This window comes from Bos grunniens, chromosome 5, assembly GCF_055505025.1.
Source record: "Bos grunniens cultivar Pamir isolate PY7600 chromosome 5, Bosgru_T2T1.0, whole genome shotgun sequence".
Taxonomy (NCBI): Eukaryota; Metazoa; Chordata; class Mammalia; order Artiodactyla; family Bovidae; genus Bos; species Bos grunniens.
The window spans coordinates 9,576,461-9,596,949 of record NC_141169.1 but is presented as its reverse complement, the minus strand read 5'-3'; the positions used below and the strand labels follow the sequence as shown (position 1 = coordinate 9,596,949).

Sequence of the window (20,489 nt, the reverse complement as noted above, 5' to 3'; positions counted from 1 at the left end):
CTTAATTCACTTGGTGGCTTAATGTGCTTAGTGTTACTCTGTATTACCTATACTTAGGAAGCTTATAAAATCTCACAGCACTAGTTCATTTTAAAGGCATGCATTTCTTGGGGGAATTTTCTGCATAATAGGCTTCCAAGAGGGAAACAAAATTCAAGGACACATTTAAACAACCTTCCTGAAATACAGCATCAGTAGCATATAATTTTGTTAGGTTTCTATATTGAATATAGGATGTTGGTAGTCAGATTACATACTTGCTCTTTAAAATCAGTATTAAAGCAATTATTTTATAATAATCCTTTTACTCATAGTATAAATAATAGATGCTACAACATATCTACATAAACTTTACAAATCAATACAATGTGCTAACTATAATACAGGAGAAATAATAATTTGTATAAGTCACATTTCATTGTAAAAATCTTCAGAACTTCAAAACTTTACTTGTGTCCCAATGAAGTGATCAAATGTTTACAGTTGCTAAAAGGGATATTTGTATTTGGAGAAATAAGACAGAAATTTTGCAAAAAGTCAGGAGCAAAAGAAAGTTCAGAGGCAAACATCAGAATAAGAGCTAGAATAGTCAGCTTGTATCAGAGCCTTGCAAAAACACTTTCGCGTTGTGTCAAGTTGTTCCAGGTTCAAATCATTATAAACAGGGGTTCCTTTCTTATGCATATCCCAGGGAGACTGTGAAATATGTGCGGAATTGGGAGAGTTTTTAATTGTGTGATACTGTCTCACATGTCGGAAGATGTTTATGTTCTTGGCCCAGGGCCTGTAAATACAAGCAGCTGCCCCGCATGCCCATTTTTCAGCACACTAAAAACGGCCCAACAAATATTCACAACAGCCTGTAGAGGGCAGTGTCAACTCTATTAAGAACCAAACTGACTTGAACTGTTTTTCCACGGTAACCATTTACACACACACACATATACACATACTGTATTGACACACTCTCTATATAAATACACACACATATTCACTTCAGGTATTCTGAGTCAGAGTTAAACTTGAGAAATGATATAACTAAATCAAAATGTTGATTGTGCATCAGCATGAAAGCATGAACATCGTGCTGTGATGAAATACCACCCTTGTCTCCAAGTGTCCTTGTCCCACACACATCCCTTCAGCATGCACTGATGGAGTCACTCCATACTGCAAAGCACTGAAAACAACCCTCATCTGCGTTGTAATTCTCATAGATATTTCAATTCAATAGAGGCTAACAATGAATAATTTCACTTAACATCTTAGCCAGTACTTCTCTCAAGTGTGAGAAGAACTGAGTCAACAGATGAGAGCTGAAGTTGAGTCAGCGGATGATAGCTGAGAAATTAATTTCCACAATGCAGCAGACTCTAACTCTTAGTACTTTGATAGATTGTCATGGGAATAATCTATTACTATCTGAGTGAGTCCAATAAAAGAAATGCAGAAATATAAAGTGAATAAACACTTGTCTTTAAGGCCAAGGGTTAGTGTTAGTCGCTCAGTTGTGTCCAACTCTTTGCGACCCCATGGACCGTAGCCCGCCAGGCTCCTGTCTATGGGATTCTCTAGGTGAGCATACTGGAGTGGGCCGCCATTTCTTTCTCCAAGGGGAAACTCAGTTAGTATTAAACTTGTTTTCCAATTATTTAGTCATTAAGATGAATAACAAAGATGAACATCAGATATCAACCAGTGCCTCTGAATAGGCACATAGAGTCCTAAGAGTTTCTAGTCAGTTGAGATAAATAATAGTGGAGGTGATTACAGTCTTTGTGATATTCTGTGAAGGCATAATCACAAAAGTGCAGAGCTTTCTCCTGACACAGCCTGATCTACAACCTCCACCATGTGTGGCTTACTAGGCTTCAGATTTCTTATCCACAAAAGAGGGATAATAATTATTCTCTCCTAGTAGAGATTTTATAGGGCAGAATGGAGGTCGATTTCACAGAATGCACAGCCCACGCTTCCCTGCAAAGTGCTCAGTGAACACTGGCAATTGTTACAATAATTATTGTTCTTCCCATGCTACTAAGGGTTCTCCTCTTATGTTTCTTGAAAACATCTTCTTGAATTAACACTGTATTCTTGACACTAATAGATGGCAATAACATTATGTTCATTCTACAGCCCCATGAGGGAAAAAAGTACTGGACTGCATTTTTCCTTAGCTTGTAACATATTTAACCAGTTTTACCACTACTGGTTGCGGAGTTCCACTGGTGATTGCTGTGAGGAATAACATTGATACACTCACTATTTGTTCAACTCACTGTCGTCAAACCGTGTTTCATACAGTCGGGTGTCTTTGTAGTTGGCTGGTATATCTTGGGAGGGTGAGTGAGAAAGATATCTTTAACTCACCAAGGCAGCTCTGCCTTGCTGTCCATAGGTTTCTGTACAATATTTCATTTGAACAAAAGGATCCTTGGCTAAAAGGTTTGAAAACGATTGCTTTCTAGATCTTAGTTTCTCCAAGCATGGCATGAGAATCACAGTATTTGGTGTAATGTTAATATCTATAATATTGTAATAACCTATACTGTTGTTTCTTGCATGGTGGCAGATACTTTCAGAGTATGCGGGATACGAATGTGTGTAAGAAACTGTACCTGCCTCTGAGCAGTTTAGATGAAGAGCTTTGAAAGCTTGCAGGATGACTCAATTCTGTTTTGGAAATGAGAGAACTTCTTGTCCAAATGGTAACATTTGAACAGGTTCTTGAGCAATTTAAAAAATGTGTCAGGGTTAATGGTCAAAGGGAATACAGGAAGAGAGAAAAGCAAATTGCCAACTGATTTGAAGCAGTCTTTTAAAGGAGATTTAACAGGACTTAAATGAATGCAGGTATGGAACTGGAGTTGCAATAGATCAGGGAGACAAGGATAATAGTGAGATTTCTTTCCTGAATAGCTAGGGAATGAGATGGCCCAGGGAGAGCATGTAGAATAAGACTGGAACAGGATTAAAAATGGAAGCCTGTAAACTGTGACCTCTACCACTAAAGGGTAGGAAAGACAATGAAAAGGGAGGACCAGTCAATGAAAGAGAATAGGGAGGGAAGGAAGGAAGATGAGGAAATGAGATTATATTCTTAGGAAATCAAGATTTTTCAGATCATGACTGCTGATCATCATAATGATGCAGATATATCTGACCAAATGAAGGTTGAAAGTCACCCTCGTAACTGTGCAAAAAGAAGTACCTGGTGACCATTTTGCCTGTACTTGATGGATGGAAATCAGAGTGGAAGGAGCTGAGTTGTTAGTGGGAGTTGAAGAAATAGACGTCAGGGTTTAGGTTGTGTTTTCCACTCAGTTTGATGTAGATATGAAGGAGGAAGAGAAAACGGTGGGTGACCGAGGAGGTAAAGGAAGAAGAAAAGCTTAGCGTGTATACAGAGAAAACTGACGTTTCTGAAGCACATACGATGCATAGAATTTCACTTGCACATATGTGAACTTTGAGCACACCTATAGGCTAAAAGGAACAAGGGAGTAAGAAAATGAAATGACAAAAGAAAAGAAAATTAGAGATGATGTAAAGAGGAAACACCAAGAGGGAATTTGTCTTTCCTGGAACAGGCATCCTTGGAATGGGTTTGAAGAATGTAATGCTTGAATATTTGGCTGCAGAGTTTCTGGAATTTTCTCAATTTGGGTGTCTGTCTGACCTTAACGGAGGGCTTTTCTAAAAGAGAAATAGACTCGTTAAAAACGACAGTTTGACTCTAATAATAGCTAACACTTATAGGATGCTTACTTTGTGCCAGACACTCTGCTAAGCACTTCATATGCATCGATGCCTCTAGCCAACAACTCTATATGGAGATGTTATTTTTATCCCCATTTTATACCAGAAGAAACTGAAGCACAGAAAGTTGAAGTCACATTCTCCAGGTCACACAGAATATGGCAGAGCTAAGAGCTGAACCCATGCAGTCTGTAACCAGAGCTTGTGTTTCTAAATCCTGTGTTAAACTGTCCACCCAACAGTATTTCTACATGAATTACATAACTATCCTCAGCCCACTTGGTCTTATTCTAGACTCAGAATCAAGTTTTGGCTATTTGGTTTTCTGCTGTACTTCAGGAAAGGTGCACTTGACTTCAAGAAGCTCATGAATATCAAAACCTTAATCACAGCTATTTGGATGACATGAGTTCATGCTTTACAAGCCAACCATGGCCTTAGTCATATTAAAATCAAAGTTGCAAAATAAAGAAGCATTCTGCAAAACCTTGTCTGCTTCATTTAGATAACAGTATGCAGAATGAATGGAAAGATAAAAATGCTCAGAATTTACCATTTCCTTTTCCTTTTTTAAATTTGAAACCCCTTGGTATTATGGATGATATCATCAAGCAGTTTTGTTTGAATATGCTCCGTGCTGGACTCTGCAGATTACCCAACTAATGACATACACACTCCTTGCCATTGTGACACCTCTCTTCTCTCAAGTGGGAATTTCAAGTGACAGACTAAAGCTGTTTGCTATCAATTTTGCAAAAAAACACATCTGCCAGATAACCAAGATTTAGTTCAGAGACAGAAATCAATTAATATTCTAATTTGTTACCTGTCATTAGCATCACACCATATTATGCCAAGTCAAAAGTGATAACCTTTATGTAACATATGCTCCTAAAGGAATTGGATTTAGGGAATATGATTCATTTCTGTGGAGTGTTGCTCCTGTGTATAAATCCCATTAGAAATTTCAATTACACAGGCAGTAAAAATTGTGATGGATTAAAATGAAAGTGTAAAATACGCAGTTGCACATTTATCATAAACCTGTGTGGCTGTATTTATGATTTAGTTTTTCTAGTTATTTGCCAAACCATTTAAAATTTTAGGTATTTCAGTTGTTTTTTCCCCATTAAAAAAATCAAGGAGAGAGCTAGCAGCATCATATTTCTAAGAGATGTTACCTAGATTCTCTGACCTTCTACTATTTTAGGTTGCTGGTCAAAAGTAAATCTCCACAGAGAAAGACTGATGACCTGATCTGATTTCCAGTGCCCAAGAAAGAAATACAGGAATGCGATAGTGGCTTGGGAGGAAGGAATGAAATAAGATTAGCCAAGAGAAAGAAAAAGGGAGAGTTGCACAGATATTTTCCCATGTTGATTCTTTTCCTGTTGATGAACAGGGAGGAAAATATAAAGTACAGATGGCGCTCAGTGGGAAAGGCTAAAAGATAAAGTTATCACTATAAATATGGAGAAAACCTATTTTTTCAATGTGAATGACACAGTCAAGCATTGAAATGATGCTTTCTTTGGTGTTAGAAATCAAATTTTAAAAATTTACTATACTTGATTTATAATGTGTTTATATCTATAGCACAGCAAAGTGATTCAGTAACACATATGTATACACTCTTTTTCATATTCCTTTCCATTATGGTTTATTACAGGGTATTGAATATAGTTCCCTGTGCCATACGGGAGGACCTTGTTTTTCACCTTAAAATTTTTTCAGATGCTTTAAATTTTCAGCCTTTTAAGGACTCAAAATCTAAGAGTGGAGGTTCAGCATGTAAGCCAAGTCAACATTGATTGATTCATTCATTCACTTGACAAATAGAAACTGAGTGCCCTATATATATTAAGGATCACCAGGGTGAAACTATGCATAAAACAGACCCAGAATTTTCCCTTCATACAGGTTACCTAATTTTGAAGGGAGCCAGAACAATTTAAAAACCAGTAATAAAATACACAGCATTTCAGATGGTGCTAAGTAATCCAGTGAGAAATAAAGCAAGGGACAGAGGACAGGAAATGCTGATGGAGTTGGGATGGGGTGAATGGATTATAATTTTGAAAGCATGGTTGGGAAAGCCTAAAGAAAGTGAGAGAATGGCTATTTAATGGGGAACATGAAATCCCACTGTTGTCAACGCTGCCATTGCCTCTCATATTGTTTACCCCTTCAGAGAAGGAAATGATGCTGAAGACAAGGCAGAATACACATTTGATTTGGTGTTAGTCATTGCTTTCTCTGCTTCCCTCTAACACATTTCTTTTAAAGCAAGCGTTTTGATAAAATGGCCAAGTGAGAGTTTGCCCTCGTGATAGATGCATTTAGTTTTTGCCCTGAAGTTGTGACTTCAAAGTCATATCAAAAGTTAGCTGAATCAATCCATTAGCTCAGCAGCACAGAAAGGAAGAGAACCCGAGAGAGCCTGTGTTTCCCCTTTAGGGCTCGCTCTACTGGACTGTCTCTACCTTCCATAGGTTATGAATCTTCATGCTGAGAATGGAAATTACTGACAACTGTGCTAAGAGTATCTTCCAGATGTATCTGAATTCATTAAAAGTGGGCGAACAGATCAACAAGTTGTTAGTTCCAAGGAGGAGAAGATTCCTTGCAGTTTAATTCAGTGTCCTTATAGAATCTTTCTCTTATGAATTTTGTAAATCTCTCATCTAGATTATTGCAACAACCTGTTTTATTCTTTCTCCTTGTCCCCCTAAGCATACTTTCAACACAATAGCAAGAGTGAATTTTAAATTTTTATTTATTTTTAAGCTTTTTATTTTATATTGGAGTATAGCTGATTAACAGTTTTGTGATATTAATAGTTTCTGGTGGACAGCAAAGGGACTCAGCTATACATATACACGTGTCCATTCTCTTTCAAACTCCCCTCCCATTCAGGCTGCCTGATTTTTTTAAGAAAAGCCTACTTCAGATCATGGGATACCTCTGCTCAAAATGTTCCAAAGGCATTTTATTTCACTCAGAGTAAAATCCAGTTTCCTCAGAACAATTCACAAGGCTCCACATCTTGGAGCCTCAGGTTTGCCTTCTGCCATTGCCTACTTTGCTTTATTCTACCAAAGGCGCACTGAGTTCCTTTCTGTTCCAGGTGGATTCTTGCCTAAGGGGCCTTGTATTTCACAGGTTTTAGAACTTTCTCCTCCAGGTTTCCTTACAAAGGAAATCAGCTCAGATCATCCAAGCAAATAATAACCTTCTACCCTCTACCCCTTTGCCTTTCCCACTTTACTCTCCTGTTTTCCATATATTATTTATTATTCCATGATGGACCGTATACATTTCCCTCCTTATTGATTATTTCTTTTGTGAGGGCCAAAATCTGTTTCCCATTAGACACTAGATAAGTATCTGTGTGCTTAGCCACTCAGTCATGTCCAACTCTTTGCAACCCTTGGGCTGTAGCCTGCCAGGCTCCTCTGTCCGTGGGATTTCCCAGGCAAGAATACTGGAGTGGGTTGACATTCCCTTCTCCAGGGGTCTTCCTGACCCTGGGATCAAACCCAGGTCTCCTGCGTTGTAGGTGCAGTCTTTACTGTCTGGGCCACCAGGGAAGCCCAGATAACTGTCGTATAGTAAATGTTTACATTTGAATAGAAAAGACCAACCTGAAATTTAAGATTTAAATTAAATGCCATTGATTGGACTTAGTGCTACACACACTCAAACTTAGGTTCAGTTTATGGTTTCTTTCCAGATGACCGCAAAGAATATGTTAAAAATGCCATTGATTGGACTTAGTGCTACACACACTCAAACTTAGGTTCAGTTTATGGTTTCTTTCCAGATGACTGCAAAGAATATGTTAAAAATTGTGCAAACATTTTTGAAACATTAACATATGAGTGAAAGAAAACTAAACTTGTAATAATGGGAACGTATGTTTTTGCTATTGTTTAGGAATAATCTTTACAATGGAATAATTTCATAAATAAAGATGTAAAATACAGCACAACCCATAAACATTAATATTTTCTGGAGAGAGAGAGACATTGAAGAAGACAAAAAGAACCCACCTACATTAAACACAAGATGGATTTTCATTTATTAAGTATATTTAAATACTTTAGAATACTCCATTTTCAAGACTATACCTTTTTATTTTTGAAATACTACCATTCTAACAATAAAAAAAAAATCAAAGTTCCGCTTATGTTAAGAAGAATACTGCTTTTCGCTTCTAATGGGTAAATTGATTCTCAACCATATATTTTTACATGAGGAACAATATGTAATACTCACATGGAATTTTATGCAACTCATTCATAAACTTCTCCTTCAGCTTGGAGAAGGCATCCTCCTTCCCTTCCCCGGGACTGGCTGGCTCTGTGGCGTTGTGTGGCAGGACCGTCGCCACAGTGGTGACCGGCGGGGCTGCCAGCGCCTCGTGATGGCTCTCACTCACCATCGTGGGTTCAGCTGAGACTGTGAGGGGAGGGAAGCAAAAAAAGCACAATTCAGAATGGCTTGCCTGACCTGGGTGAGAGCTATTCTAGAGATGAAAAGACAGGAGAGGGCACACCTGCTCACTGGGTAAATAGCACGTCATTAGCATATTACTTTATGTTGGCTCATGAAATATTTATAGAGCCACAGAGAAGGTTCTTCCCCAGAAGGGAAGGCCATACATAGTTATTGAAAGCATTCCCTCCTAACAATAGAATGAAACTGTCAAATCTCTTAAGTTACTTATGCAGGCAATTATTTGCTGTGTAGATTTAACTCTCTAACCCATGTCTTACTGAAATGCACATGAAAAAAATATTGACAACATACATGCTCTGTACTCTACACATTTTATGTGTTTTACAAGGAAAGATGAGATGAAATATTTATATTAAAACTGCTGATAAATGATAGCATACATTCAAAATGTTAGTCAATTTAAAAATGTTTGTAAAGAATACTATTGTAATATTGATACTCCAAGATTCCTGAATGTTATATAGAAATTAATTTTTGAGTCTCATTTATTGATAGTATGCTTTCCTCCCAGTTTTTTTTTTTTTTTTTTTTTTGACATTTACCATAGATAATACTGTGACCAGTAATTCACCTGTCTTGCTGGGTGAATTTTTGAAACCACTATAAATGTGACATGATTGACTATATTTATCAAAGCACTGATGATAAAATATGACTTGTCTAATTATTTTAGTTTATTTGGCTTGATTATATTATTGAACTATTTTATTAAATTTATTCGATTACTTTAAATGTTTACCTAGATGAAACTGTTGATACTGATGATACCTTAGCTTTCACATTTCATGTGACTCAGCAAGACTTCAATTACATACACACACAAATGCACACATATGCATGAAATATTTGTATGTATTAAAAAATGGATTTGTTCCTCTAGTGTGAGAATCACCAGATGTGATATGCATCATTACTTGTCTCCATAGGGTAGTTGAGGATATTTGAGGAATTATGGTTTATTGTGGGATTTAAAGGAAATGATTGTGCTAAATAAAATAACGAAGTACAACAGTGTCATCATTAAATTAAAGGTATAGTATCTGTTTCAGCTCAATTTCTGTCATGTTCTGAAAGTGGAATGTCATTCCTGGGATGAGCCTGATGTTCAGCTGATCCCTCTAACTGGCTACACACTTGTTCACAGCTTTTGTGCACACAGATACTTGGATTCTTTCTCTTGGATTACTAAATATTTTCATATTTCCCCAGTTTATTCTGGAATGTAAAACATTTCTATATGTAAGTTGAATGGTCCAAAAGACAATAGGAAAAATAATGCATGTTAAAGAGAGTCAACATGTACAAAATGACCTGAAAGTTTATTCAGTATTTTTTGCTATTGCTGCTAAGGAAGTAAATGAATGTTTCTGTAATTTGCAAAAAAGATCCTTTTCAGACATAAGGTATACCTGGAAGGTGTTTTGTTACAAAAGGTAATATTTATAAACTTGTAAATTAGTAACCAATGATATTATCCCAACTTTTTCTGATTAAAAAAAAATCAAGAAAAGATTATGCAAGAAATATACAGGCAATATTTCTTTTTAGTTAAAGTATACCATGAGAAATTAAAAAAGTCTTTTGCAAGTTATAAAGATAAAATGGGCAGTTAAGGATCTTATACACTAACAAAGACTAATTACTGAATTTATTTTTATTATTTTATATTCTGAGAGATATTGTCTGTAAATAACAAAACTAAGATAGTTACGTTGCTCTTGAAAATCCATATTTATGGAAATAAGATGCTTATGAAGAAGCATCATTTTGCTGATGTAAAAAGTAGCCAGTTATTCACTCCTGACTACTGTGATGACTTCATATTCTCATATACTTTGGTGCATGTGGCCTTGTTTGTTTATTCAGAAAAAAAAATTTATGTTCTACTCAACTCTTGATAAAAAAAAAAAAAGCCAACAATTACTGAGGATTTGATAAGTGGTTTAGATATAGGAAATCAGAGTTCCTACACTACTCCCATGGAGAAGGCAATGGCACCCCACTCCAGTACTCTTGCCTGGAAAATCCATGGACAGAGGAGCCTGGTAGGCTGCAGTCCATGGGATCGCTAAGAGTCGGGAATGACTGAGCGACTTCACTTTCACTTTTCACTTTCATGCATTGGAGAAGGAAATGGCAACCCACTCCAGTGTTCTGGCCTGGAGAATCCCAGGGACGGGGAGCCTGGTGGGCTGCCGTCTCTGGGGTCGCACAGAGTCGGACACGACTGAAGCGACTTAGCAGCAGCAGCAGCACACTACTCCCATGAGATAAGTGTAATTAGCACCCATTTTACAGGTGAGGAGACTACAACCAGTTGGTTAATGGATAGTAGTAATTAGTGGGGTTGAGATTTGTACCTAGGTGTCCTAGCTGCTAGTATCAGAGATATGTATACTATAAGACTAAAATCTAGTAAAATTGCTTTTTGAAAGAGCTTTGGACCATAGCCCTTAGTAAGTAGTACGTTGTGTATTGTGCTCCAGTATACACGCTCTTCCACTCGATGTTATATTTGGAACACATTTCGCATTGGGAAACTTGTCCTTGCTATGTGTGAAAAATTCTGATATGTTCCATTCTATTCTGTTCTATTTTAGTAAATTCTAATTATGCTTATTAGCTTCACAAACCACTATTGGTTTCATAACTGTTTGGAAAATTACTATAGTAAGGGACCTGTTAAGATACAATAATACTAAACAAGGCTAATAAAAACTGAAGATGCCATTTATTAAGAATTTACTATGTGCCAAAATGCTGGCATTGATTTTTAAGTATAATATCCTCAATTTCTTCCTGAAACTCTGAAAAGTAACTTGGTCTTATTTTATAGGGGAAAAAAAAAGGATTGTGAAGAGATTAAGTGACTTGTTCTACACAGATTTAGCCTGATCCAAGGTTCCTTCCACTAATCTTCTTCAATAATAACATTTAAGTGTTATTAAGCAATTAAATCACTACCGGAAAGGTATTTTATGATTTTCTTTTGAGTTGGAAAAAATTTTGCATTTCTATTTTCAAGTTTACCAGTGAATAGAAAACACAAGTCACCTTACTAACAGAAAAGAGATTGATTAATTTTAGAGTTATAGTTACTGAGTTTGTTAAAGTGGAATTTAACATCTTGGAGTGTGCCAAGAGAAATATTATTGAATAGAAAAATAAATTCTCCCCCAGAAGAAAGCTGAAGGTCACAAGCAAGCAATTATAAAATATATACATATTGTCCCTGGGGGGAAAAAAAAACAGAGCTTAATTTCACAAATAGTCAAAGAACTGAAAGTTAATATATATTCATTGTAAACATGGATAAATATAGATGTGAAGGTGAGTATACAAAAATCTTGACAATGGGTAAAAGGCCATAGTTTAGGAAAATACTTTACAGAGGCCAAAGTAAGAGAACATAGTCTATAGAAGCACTCATTTATTTTTTCTAGAAATTCACAATAAAGAATTAATATAAGGATGTTTATAGTAACTCATTTGTAGTATTTTAAGACCAGAAATTACCTAACAGAGACATTAAAATTATGATAATCCATAAAATAATGTTATTAAAATTAAAGGTAAATGTTTACAAATCTGGAAATATATTACAGTATTAGATGAAAATGTGAAAGTGAAGTTGCTCAGTCTTGCCGACTCTTAGGGACCCCATGGACTGCAGCCTACCAGGCTCCTCCATCCATGGGATTTTCCAGGCAAGAGTACTGGAGTGGGGTGCCATTGCCTTCTCCCAAACATTATATAAAGTATGTCCAATTTCTCTGGATGAGATTTTTTTGTAAAAAAAGGTTGGAAAGATATACTTAAAAATATCAACATTGTGGTAGTATATTCACTTTTTTTAATGTATGTTTACATTTTCAACATATTGTAAGCCTAAATTGTTTTAAATTATGCATAGGGAGAAAAGCTTTAAAACTGTTTTGCTCTTGAGGAAACTGTACCTTGCAAAAAGAGATTTATTTCCTAACATCAGATTTTCAAAAAAATCCTTTACGATGTAATAGAAAAAGCTAAACTGCTAGAAAGAAGGATTCAGCTACATGTTTAGCAAATATAATATGCAAAATGGTGACTGGGTAAAATAGAATGTAGAAATATTTTTAAGGTATCATGAAGGCTGATACATTTGTGGTATAAAATGAGGAAAATCAGGATTTTTGGTTGCCATGACAACTTCCCTCTGTTCCTTATATTTATTCTACTTAGTAGGACTTTAATTATGTCTATCTCTGGGTCTACAAATTGATATGGATTTCTCAGCTTATACAGTGAGATAGTCTACCAACCTGCATCAACATAATGATTTTTTTGTTGAAAGAACTATTTCTATCTGTGTTTAAGTATTGCATTTTATCATAATAGCATGCAAAATTAAAGGGCAAACAGGAGAAGAAGGTCAAAAAATATTGAAAAGTACATTATTACTAAGAAAAGTCTTTGAATGTAGAAATGCTCCAAACTGAAAGTAATTCTTGCAGAAACTATTACAGAACCCAGGAGATACCACAGAATGTATTAGTATGTATTTTTGAGGTGGAGGGCAACATGTAGTGATTTTATTCCATCAGAATGTTCTTTGACTTCCTGTAAGTGTAGGTGAAAATCCTAAGAAGATGCCCTGTGTGTCCTTCCCCCCACTTCAGAATGAGGTCTTCAGCTTCACGGAGGGCTCTTGCCGACAACTCACAGCTGAGAAATCTCTCCTAAAGAAATGCCTTTGGCTAAAGGGAACTGCTTTGCCAAGGCTTAAACCCACTTCCCCGGGGACAGCCCACATCCAGTGCCTGGGATGCCAGTGGAAAGGTCTGTCCCCCTGTCTTAATTTGGTTCATCTCTGAAGTACCCTCTGGGATCAGCTAAAAGCTGTGGTAACTGCATGTCAGTTTCAGCAACGCTCCTTGCCTAAGCCTGCTTCCACCACTCTCTTAACATGGAAAGCATTCCCTACTAAGCTACCTCTGACTCAGGGCAGCTTTCCAGGGAATCCAACTTATGATACCCACTCTGAAAGATATTGGGGAAAAAAAAATGAACCACTGTCAAAAGCTTCATTTAAATTCTTTCCCAACCCAAGGATCCTTAGGCAGTAAGTGAACTCTTGCAGCATGATCAAAACCCTCTACAAGTTTGCAAATGTTTGAATGCGAGGCTTCAGGTGTACTGTCTCTCTCTTTATATACTTTCCCTTGCAGGAAGTAAGAGGACAGCCAGAGATTGTATGATCCCTGTCATGGCAGGAGAAAGGGGACTTCTGGCGACAATGCCAATAAAATGGCAAGAGAGAAAACGTTGTTTATCAGAACTTAGAGCAAATGGAGGAGAAGGCAATGGCATCCCACTCCAGTACTCTTGCCTGGAGAATCCCATGGGTGGAGGAGCCTGGTAGGCTGCAGTCCATGGGGTCGTGAAGAGTCTGACACAACTGAGCGACTTCACTTTCACTTTTCACTTTCATGCACTGGAGAAGGAAATGGCAACCCACTCCAGTGTTCTTGCCTGGAGAATCCCAGGGATGGGGGAGCCTGGTGGGCTGCCGTCTATGGGGTCGCACAGAGTCGGACACGACTGAAGTGACTCAGCAGCAGCAGAGTAAATGGAAGCATACCATGCAGCCTATCTTCATGAAACCATAAAACATACAGGGTCGTGGGCCATTTTTCTTCAAAATATTTATTCAAAATATATCCAGGTATGTCCAGATTTTACCTATTTGTTTCATCACAGCAGTCTCCTAAGAGGTGCAGGAAGAATCCTGCTTAAGAGTGTGGTTCTCAGCCAGTATCTCTCATAGGTGTCTGCAAATTGTATACAAATGCACCTGGTTAGCTTTACTTTGAAAAAAGAGTCAACATTCCTCCTCAGTCCCATAAATCCTGCTGCTGCTGCTGCTAAGTCACTTCGGTCGTGTCTGACCCTGTGTAACCTCATAGACGGCAGCCCACCAGGTTCCTCTGTCCCTGGGATTCTCCAGGCAAGAACACTGAATACTGAGATGTCCTTAATATGTGAATCCCAGTGCTTGCCCATCTGTAGCCCCTTTCCACGGGAACTTCCTGCTCACAGACTCTAATGGTGTAAAAGGATCTATGTTGATTACACCATCACCCCATGGATGCAGCAAGTTTAAGGAAGAATGAATATCTAATTCAAGAACACCTCACTTAGATGCTGGCCTGAGGCCAATGACACTCTTCAGCATGAAAAGCTGAGTGAGGCCAATAAGATTCTCTCCTTCAGGAATTGAAGCTATGAGATACCCTAAAGAAAGTGAAGCACAGAGAACAGAAGCAGCATGCGCGCCGCCCCAGAGTTAATAAGAGTCAGGGTTCCAAAGGCAACTGATCCCAGGGCTCACGTCTGTGACCACTGTGCAGTCCTGCCCTCTGGCTGTCCTGCTTGCTTTGGCTTGGTTTTCAGTTCTTTCTGAGTTTCACTACATAGTATCTTGCAAAAACTAATATTGATTGTAATCTGAGTACCTGTACCTTATTAATCAAGAAAGCATAATGAGAAGTAAAATCTGCTATGTGGGTTCACTAGGCTGAGTTGTTTCTGGAGTATCTGGATTTATAGCCAGAGGTGCTGAATTCTGTCACTCGGTCCGCTCTACATTCCTAACTGGATGTGTGTGGAGGAGTGAAGGCACCGACGACGCTGAGACATGGCGCCCCTATTGTGCACGTTTATCAAGGTGCCTGGGAGATGCACTGGTAGTGCAGTGATTAAAACATTCAACTGTGAATACATTTTTTTTCCCACAATACATTTTTCTCCACGTTTTTACATCTGTGAAATGAGGATTTATTTTCCTTATAATCGATGGCATCTCACTATCACTGTCAGCCAGGCCTGTGCACACCCAACTGTCTTCTTACTTCATTGATGTTCCAGTAACAAATCATTTAAGGGCCATTTGAGGAAGAGATCTGAATCCTGGCGGTGGTCTGAAGCTTTCTGTTGAAAGCTCATACACTCAAACTAGCAGAATGAGAGTCAAACAGTTAGGAAGATTTTAGAAGCTCTAATGGAACAATGTTTAAAGAAATGCTTTATCAAACACTCTTGATGGCACGAAGGGAAATGGTGTGCAAGAAAAAGATGGGTATCATCAGCTCTGAGCTGAGAACAGATTTAGAAATCTTTGTAATTTATTAACCAATCTCTTTTGCTTTTATTTTCCTTATCTGAATACATGAAAATGACACAAAATAAAATCTAAGTCAATGATCATTCAAAAAGTACAAAATAAAAATTCAAGTCATATGAAACCATTTCTTGACATAGTTTGCAGTACTTTTTGTTATTGGTCTATGAAATATTGCTGCATCTTATAATTAATGGTTTCTTAGAGTACATGAAATAGACATTTCCTAAAGAATAAGAGAAAGCATGAGCATTGTTTACAAATAATATATTACAAAGTAATAAACTGTATAAAATTTTAAGCAAACCGAGTTATTCATTCCCAGAAGATAAATCACAATTATATTTAATAACTATAGTCAACACAAATTTCAGAACTAGCTAAAAGAAAAACAAATCCCCGAGCCAAATGAAAACCATATTCACTGTGACATTATTTCCCCCCTTAGATTTATAATATAGAGAATAAAAAATGGAAACAATACATATCCAACTCAAAACCCAAGTACTGAATTACTGTGGTAATGATACAGAAAATCAAGAATTTTTATACAAATTGAAAATTTCCCACCTATAATAGGGAAAGAAATCTTGGAAATTGGGATATCAGAGAAGTTTCTAAAGCATTTAATAATAAATTCACAAATTTAACATTTTTTTTCCTAGTAATCCACATATGTACACCCATTTCTCTACTAATGAAGTTTCAAAAACTATAATTTATTTTCAAAGCATCACTCAATAATGGAGAACTTTTATAGCTTTAAAAGGCCTCCCAAGATTTTGGTAAGAATGACAGGGTCATGATCAAGAAAAGACAGCAAGAGAGCTATTTCAGATGCATCATAAAGACTTCAAGTGCATTTTGTAGTGTTTAAAAATGAGAGTTAAAGTCTCCCTTTTTAATTTTTTGATTAAAAAAGACATGAAAGCCTAGAGATGGAAAGGCAATTTTGCACGGATTAATCTGGCATAATTTTCATTAACAGTGTTTTTGTGTACAATATTAATTGAAATTACCTCTTGTGTTGTTGTTTAGTCACTAAGTTGTGTCTGACTCTTTTGTGACCCCGTGGACTGTAGCCCACCAGGCTCCTCTGTCCATGGGATTTCTCAGGCAAGAATAGTGGAGTGGGTTGCCATTTCCAGGGGATCTTCCTGACTCAGGGATAAACCCGTGTCTCCTACACTGCAGGCAGATTCTTTACCACAGAGCCAGCTGGGAACCACATCTCCTGTATACAATAAGATAAAACTCGATGCTTTTGGCATTTTTGGAACAGACACAGGTTAACTGGATCAAGCCAACTGACTCTCAAAATGTTTTCTGTAGCAGTAACAGAATAATCATTTGGAATTCCCATTCTCCATTGCCTTGCTAAAATCTTGCTCTGAACTCTTGCTGTTTCTGAGCTGCAGCACTTGAAATAAAATGTAAGCTTGTGACTCAAAGCCCTCTTTGATCAAACAGTGTGCAAATTGTCATAGTTTTGTTATACAGGAAAGGAAAACTTTAAAATTCATCTACCCACAATTCAGATTGTGTTAAATACGATGGAAATTGCTGCAGTATCCAGTTAAAAACAGTATATTAATAAAGAAAATACCTAACACTTAATAAGCCTGTACTATTAGCAGACATTTTTTAATAGCTTGAAACATAGCTCATTTAATGCTCACTAACTAAACCCTATGAGTCAGGCCATAGTATGTCTTTTATAGACAAGAAACTTTACCAAAGCTTGCATAGCTAGTAAGTGTTGGAATGAGGCTTTGAATTGCAACAGGGCCCATGGAATTTTGCCTCACTAATAAATAAATACATGTTGAATGAATAATTGTGCACCTAGAGTGTGTCTGGCATGATACTGGGTGCTCTAGATATTTTAAGAAGTTCGTTCACCATCTGTATGCATCCCTATGCATCTGGATACATATAGATGGTTTAAATCCAATGTGATATATGCTCACCTCATGCGAAGAGTTGACTCATTGGAAAAGACTCTGATGCTGGGAGGGATTGGGGGCAGGAGGAGAAGGGGACGACAGAGGATGAGATGGCTGGATGGCATCACTGACTCGATGGACGTGAGTCTGAGTGAACTTCGGGAGTTGGTGATGGACAGGGAGGCCTGGCGTGCTGCGATTCATGGGGTCGCAAAGAGTCGGACATGACTGACTGACTGAACTGAACTGAGAAGTGATTATGAAAGACTGAACTGAGAGGATACACCAGGTAGAAAACCACACTGGGATTTAAATATCTGTGTAGTTGGTCCTGAAGGCTAAGTTTATATACTAAATATATCGGATACGAAGTCTTAAAAAGTGATTTGGCTTATTCTTCCTGAATTCAACCTCTATTAGTGTGCTAATGAATTCATTTGGGGATCTGAGACTTGAATGAACAATACACGCAACTTACCAAATAATAATAAACAAGATCATGGGTTAGCTGCTTATCTAACAGTTATTCCTTCCTTCTTATTTTGGATAAGCCATATTTTTTATTTTTTCCAGGTAACTACTACCCCTAATCCCCTGCTCATGGGTAAATCTTACTGTCTCTGTGTCAGTCATGGTCATCCCATACTTCTTCCCAATGGATGGTTAGTACAATGGCAAGTGATCCAGTCTGGGCCTTTGTGGTATAAGAGGAAGTCTAATGGGACTTGGAAATCTACTGGGTGATGTCTGGGAAAGTTTTTCTAACGCCTAAAAATATATGCACAGGAAGTAATTTATCTTTCATTGGTTGGTGTTATATTTGCGTGTGGCAGCTAGAACTGCTTGTAACCATGTTGTGATCATGAGAGACTCTAGTAAAGGAGAAGACAGATGCTTTAGGGGTAAAGGAGCTGAAAGCAGGGAGGAATCATGGTGCTCAGGATAGGCTGAGCTGCTGTACTATTTAACCCTACAACCACCATACCTTGGAACTTCTTGCAATGAGAGATAGTATAGTTCCTTTATAATTTAATCCATTTTGTGTTGTGTTTGGTGTTGCCTACAATCCTAGGTGTTACCAGTGGTAAAGAATCTACCTGCCAAAGTAGGAGACACAAGAGACAAAGCTTCAATCCCTGGGTCGGCAAGATCCCCTGGAGAAGGAAATGGCAACTCACTGCAGTATTCTTGCCAGGAAAATTCCATGGTCAGAGGAGCCTGGAACGCTATAGTCCATGGGATCACAAGGAGTTGGACACAGCTGAGCACACATGCATGCACACTCAGAGTCAAAAGCTAGCAATTACAAATACTTTCTAACGTGATCTCCACAATAACAAAAATGAAATATCTTCCATAGGCTTATTTTCTACTATGCCATGCTAAGGCTGCTTCCTCATATTCTTTACTGTGTGTGTATCTGACCTCTAGTTTTTGATTCTTAGTCTAGGAGACACTTATTACATTTTCTCCTAATCAGAAGAGACTCTTTCTCTACATGCCATGAATTATGGCAAAGATCATAGTCCTGCATCCTAAAGTGCTAGATAAATACAAACTGAATTGATTTGAAGTACCAGAAAATTTTGGCTTTGTCATTGGTTCTAATTTAGAAGATTTTAAAGGTTTAGGTAATCTAATTTTGTACATTTTATTCAACTTGAATGATCTATGTTCTAATATGTCCATCACTAATCAAAGTGTGTGAGTTTGGGGACATTGTACAACTGTTGATTCACTTGGAATATTATAGCAGTAAATCAGGGGGAACCAAACACTTGGAAAGCATATTTGAAAGGTAGGTACCCTAACATATCTATTACGTGGCACACTCTTCAAGCATTTCTTTGTTGTTCAGTCGCCAAGTCATGTCCGACTCTCTGCAGCCCCATGAACTGCAGCATGCCAGTTCCTTAATGGGTTCCTTTTCTTTTGCTTCTCCTCCTCTCACATTTCAGGATCACTGTGAAAAATATGACTTTGATAAAAACTGTTATTGATAGTTTTTTTTAACCTTCATTTAGCCAGCAATTGGACTCAATGCCATTTCCATTTGAATAGTTCACTAACAGGACAGATGAATATATCACAGTTTGTAACTTAGATCTTCAAAGGAAGAATTCAGTGTAATAGTTTGATGTTGAGAAACACGACCTGCAAATATCCTCTCATTTGCATAATCAGGCATTCTGGCTTACTGACAGCAATATGTAGAGTCAAATTGCTTTTTCATTGTAGATTTAGTAATTATAGGCACTATAATTTTCTTGACATAAAGTCATTCTGTCTTATCTCTTTAGGTTTTTCCCCAAGCATATGAATAACTTGATATTATGACATGATGGAAGAAAACTGAAAAGTGATCTAAAGTACTTGTCCTGAATGTGCCCATCTTCCTCTTTGAAAGGTGTGGGATGACTTAATCTCAGAATGCCATATTACAACAATTTTCTGATATTCTCAATTAGAAAGTATCTCTACCTTACTGTGAAGCAACAGATGCAGGGAAGATTTACAACTTGCCCCATTGTGTAGCTCAAGAACATTGATGTTTAGAACCTCAGGTTTATTTAAACACCTGGTTATAAACTATGATGCACTTGTTGGGAGAAAATGTTGATATGTAGCCAAACTTTTTTTTTCATTCATGCCATTAATATGCAACTGCTTTTCCTTAAAATAGGTAATAGCAATAGCTGAATCTCAATCAATATCCAACTAAGAAGATATTTTAGAATGAGGGCACACTGTTACAGAGTCGTCACTGAATGTCATATTACAGATAAACTAACACTTTTACCAAGGTACAAGTATACTAATAGCATGAATAAAATATGAGTGCTGATTTCAATCAACTAAAAGTCACCCTGTATTATAGAAGGTGAAATAGAGAATCGAATAGGAGCTATGACTTAATGTCATTTCACTTGTTTACCAGAGATTTTATTTTTGGACATCACCTGGGGACTTTTGAAATCAAAGACCAAATCAGTGAGAAAAAATAGCAACCAAAAAAAACAAAAACAAAAAAAACAAAACCCAAACTCAAACCAAAAGACTGTGTGAAAGCTTTGTGCCAAACAAAGAAAGAAAAAGGATGAATA

General features: G+C 37.3%; 1 protein-coding gene and 1 long non-coding RNA gene across 10 annotated transcripts in view; one reads left to right on the top strand and one right to left on the bottom strand.

The window, feature by feature from the left end:
- SYT1 (synaptotagmin 1) overlaps window positions 1-20,489 on the bottom strand; it is a 615,410-nt gene that overhangs the window by 219,409 nt on the left and 375,512 nt on the right. For 4 of the 5 annotated variants that reach the window (XM_086398826.1, XM_086398831.1, XM_086398827.1 and 1 more), the window contains one exon: window positions 8,038-8,220. In XM_086398826.1, the coding sequence (XP_086254952.1) occupies window positions 8,038-8,203 (166 nt within the window). In that variant the 5' untranslated portion in view covers window positions 8,204-8,220. Of the gene's footprint in view, window positions 1-8,037; window positions 8,221-16,458; window positions 16,669-20,489 lie in introns of those variants that run through there. The other variant, XM_086398830.1, reaches the window with a different exon arrangement.
- LOC147371304 (uncharacterized) overlaps window positions 1-20,489 on the top strand; it is a 213,901-nt gene that overhangs the window by 168,744 nt on the left and 24,668 nt on the right. Inside the window, exon 2 of one of the 5 annotated variants that reach the window (XR_015163448.1) lies at window positions 17,959-18,567. The exons of the other annotated variants lie outside the window; for them this stretch is intronic. This is a non-coding gene — a long non-coding RNA (uncharacterized LOC147371304). Of the gene's footprint in view, window positions 1-17,958; window positions 18,568-20,489 lie in introns of those variants that run through there. 5 annotated transcript variants of the gene reach the window in all.